The 3,327-nt window shown below is 41.2% G+C and overlaps 1 protein-coding gene across 1 annotated transcript; it reads right to left on the reverse strand.

Moving 5' to 3' along the window:
• Nucleotides 1-983: 983 nt before the first annotated feature.
• LOC126956203 (DNA (cytosine-5)-methyltransferase 3A-like) lies at nt 984-2,270 on the reverse strand. Its single transcript, XM_050793011.1, is given in 1 exon segment — nt 984-2,270. A coding segment is annotated over 1 exon segment (1,266 nt). The 5' UTR covers nt 2,250-2,270.
• Nucleotides 2,271-3,327: the final 1,057 nt, after the last annotated feature.

The raw sequence follows: 3,327 nt of genomic DNA on the forward strand, positions 1-3,327 counted from the left end.
GGGTAGAGATAAACCAGGAAAGTTCACCCTAGGATTCCCCAGCAGTAAGCACAAGCACCAGACTTGGGTGAAATGCCCTGAAGTCTCCATAGGAGTGGCAAGTAGGCTACCCCAGCTCCACAGTCTTCACAGGCAGGAATGCAATATTAGCTTATAGAATAATAGCTCAAAGTCTGATCTGCAAGTAGGTTACAGTACAAATCAAACTCATTTTTTACCTTCACCTTAGTTGTTTTAGGGTAAATCAAAAGGTGTGATTATCTTCTGGAAATTCTATGAGATTAGAAAAATTGAAATAAATAATAGTGTTAATATGTAATATGTATAACATCCATGGAGACTTAAAATCTGAATTTTAAGCCCCAGATATGAAAATGAAAATGACAGAAATTTGAAACAAATAGGATATCACTTTCTATTTTTAAGATTTCCAGTTAGTAATTAATGGATTATAGCTCACCTTTGTGATACTCAACACACAGCAATGAGCAGCATTAGAATGGAGGCAACTCCAAGGGTATGAAGGATGTTCCTGGGGTGAGGAAAGTTTCCTTAGATAATAGTAATAGTTAGATCTAATAATAATCACTATTTCAATCGTGAAAACAGTGTTACAAATGGAAGACCATTGTGAATTTTTAATCTCTTTAGATGCAAGTATATATTTCCTTTAACTGTATAAGAGTTGAAATCTAGGAGTTTCAAATGCCTCTTCTGAACATACACAAGCTTTGATGAGTATCTGTTAAAATCTACACTTCTGAGTACAGTAATAGTTCTTAAACGCATGAGTGTTTCTTTTGGTAGAAAAAAATATTTGGATCAGTTGGTAATTTGAGAACTTACAATTTTCTACACTTGAATAATTTAATAATTTCCAAGTTTACTTCTAATTACCATGACTTAAATAACTGGCACTTTGCACGAAATTATTCAAGGCCTTATTGCCACTGCTTAGAGTCAGTGATGATGATAAGAGCTCCTTATTGATGCAGGGTCCTGAGAGACAGCACCCGGATGGGCTTCCTATTCTGAGCTGGGACAGGTGGGTAAACCTTTGGAGGGTCAAATTCCTGGTCGTGGCTATTAGCGAAGAACATCTGGAGCCGGGAGGGCCAGTCGTCTCGTCGCCGCAGCAGCCCGTAGGTGCCCTTGTGCCCGCACATCATGTAGCAATTCCAGGGGTCTTCCTTAATGGCCCCCTGGGCAGCCTCAGGCCCCACCAAGAGGTCCACACACTCCACGCAAAAGCACCTGCAGCAGTTGCTGTTTCCACACTTGAGCAACTCGCGGCCCCCGCAGCAGATGGTGCAGAAGGACTGGTAGCCGTCGTCGTACTGGTATGCACACTCCAGAAGGCAGTTCTTGCAGTTTTGGTACACTCCTCCAATGAAGAGGGGGTGTTCCAGGGTGACGCTGAGGCTCCCACAGGAGATGCAAATGTCCTCCATGTTCCGGCACTTCTGCCGCACCTCATACACCAGCCACTCTCTTGCGCACTCATCGATAATCTCCTTGACCTTGGGCTTTTCCGTTGTGCTCTTCCGGGGCTTTTTGGCTGGTGGAGGTGGTGCATAGGCGGCTGCCTCAGATTCCACCCACATGTCCGTGTACACTTCTTTGTAGGGATTCTTCTCCTCTTCTGCTGGCTCCAGGCCCTCGGGGCCAGAGGGCTGGAAGTCTCCCAGGGCCCATTCAATCGTCTGCTTGCTCTGCACCTCCATGGCCTTGGCAGTGTCACTCTCGTTGCTGTCGTGGCAAACCGGGAAGAGCTTCCCTGCACGGCTGCTGGCCACCTGCAGGACCTCGTAGATGGCTTTGCGGTACATGGGTTCCTTGTTTCACGTGGCCTGGTGGAAAGCACTGCAAAACAAGCTCAGCGGCATCAGCTTCTCACCACACACCACTAATAATTTGCCATCTCCGAACCACATGACCATGCGGGTGCCTTCAGCTGCTCGGCTCCGGCCCGTCATCCACCAAGACACAATGCGGCCTGGCCACCAGGAGAAGCCCCGCAGTTTCCCCTGCACCAGCTCCCCAATGCCAAAGCCCTGGCCGTCCTCGTACTCCGGCTCATGATCGCCTGCTTTGGTGGTGTTCTTGTCCCCAGCATTGACGCCCAAGGGCTCAGGCGTGGTAGCCACAGTGGGGGATGCGGGGTGAGTGTGCTGCTGCACAGCAGAAGGGCTGGCCTCCTCCACCTTCTGAGACTCCCCGGGCCCCTGGTTTTCTTCCACAGCATTCATTCCTGCAGTGACCTTGGCTTTCTTCTCAACCCATGAGGCCAGGTGCAGCCCATCTGCAATCGCGCTCAGGTGTCAAGATCTGTATTATTTTATAGGCTACATTTAAATGTTCAATTTATTTGGACTTCGTTTTTTTCTATGGTGTGAAATAGATACAATTTCATCTACTTTGAATGATAAGTCTTTTTTGTTAGCAATATTTATTGAATAAGGTATCATCTTTGAACTGAACTAACTTGTTTGATATATATTAACTTTATATATACTGAAGGACATACGCATTCTGTTACATATATTGAAGAAAGTTAATTTACGTATTAAACATATCTATGCTAGAAGAAAATAAATTAGAACATATAATTATGTTCATAGACAAACAGTAATTCAAATATGAAAATAAACATTTTCTTGAATGAAAGGACTAAAATATATTTCTCCTAGATCACCTCCAAAAAATTTCTATAGGTTTTAACCCCGGTAAGACGGAAATGAAGACAAGCTGATAAATTTGAAGTCAACAAGCACAGATTTTCAAATAATTATATAATTGTTGAATCATATAAAAGATATTTGTGAAAAAATAATCGATTTAGAATTATTTATTTCATATAAATAACATCAAAGCAGAAAGAAAGAGGGGGAATATATGGATACAAAAAGAATGTAACTTTTATTAAGTTCCTTGTCTCCTTCAGTGGGCAGATATATTGAGAAAAACCAAGACACAATTTAGATACATGATATATCTATTTGTTTAAAATATTGTGTATTTGTATGTAATAAATAATAGGTGGATTATTCACTAAATAGTGTTTAAATGACAAGCTTTATGTCTTGAAATATGTATTATAGTAATAGCTCAAAACCTCCAAAGGTCATTTTCAAGTGGATTAAAGATTTACAAGTGTAAATGAATTTTTTAAAAAAAATTAGGTTAAAATATTAAAAAAAAAAAGTTAGTGATAATTTGTTTTGGGAGATTTGTGTAGACATGAAAGTCAGCAATATAGTTACATATCAATTAAAGTAGACCTATAAAATAAGACACAAGAAAAAATAATCCTTTACAGAATAAAAC

This window comes from Macaca thibetana, chromosome 6 (assembly GCF_024542745.1).
Source record: "Macaca thibetana thibetana isolate TM-01 chromosome 6, ASM2454274v1, whole genome shotgun sequence".
NCBI classification, from domain to species: Eukaryota; Metazoa; Chordata; class Mammalia; order Primates; family Cercopithecidae; genus Macaca; species Macaca thibetana.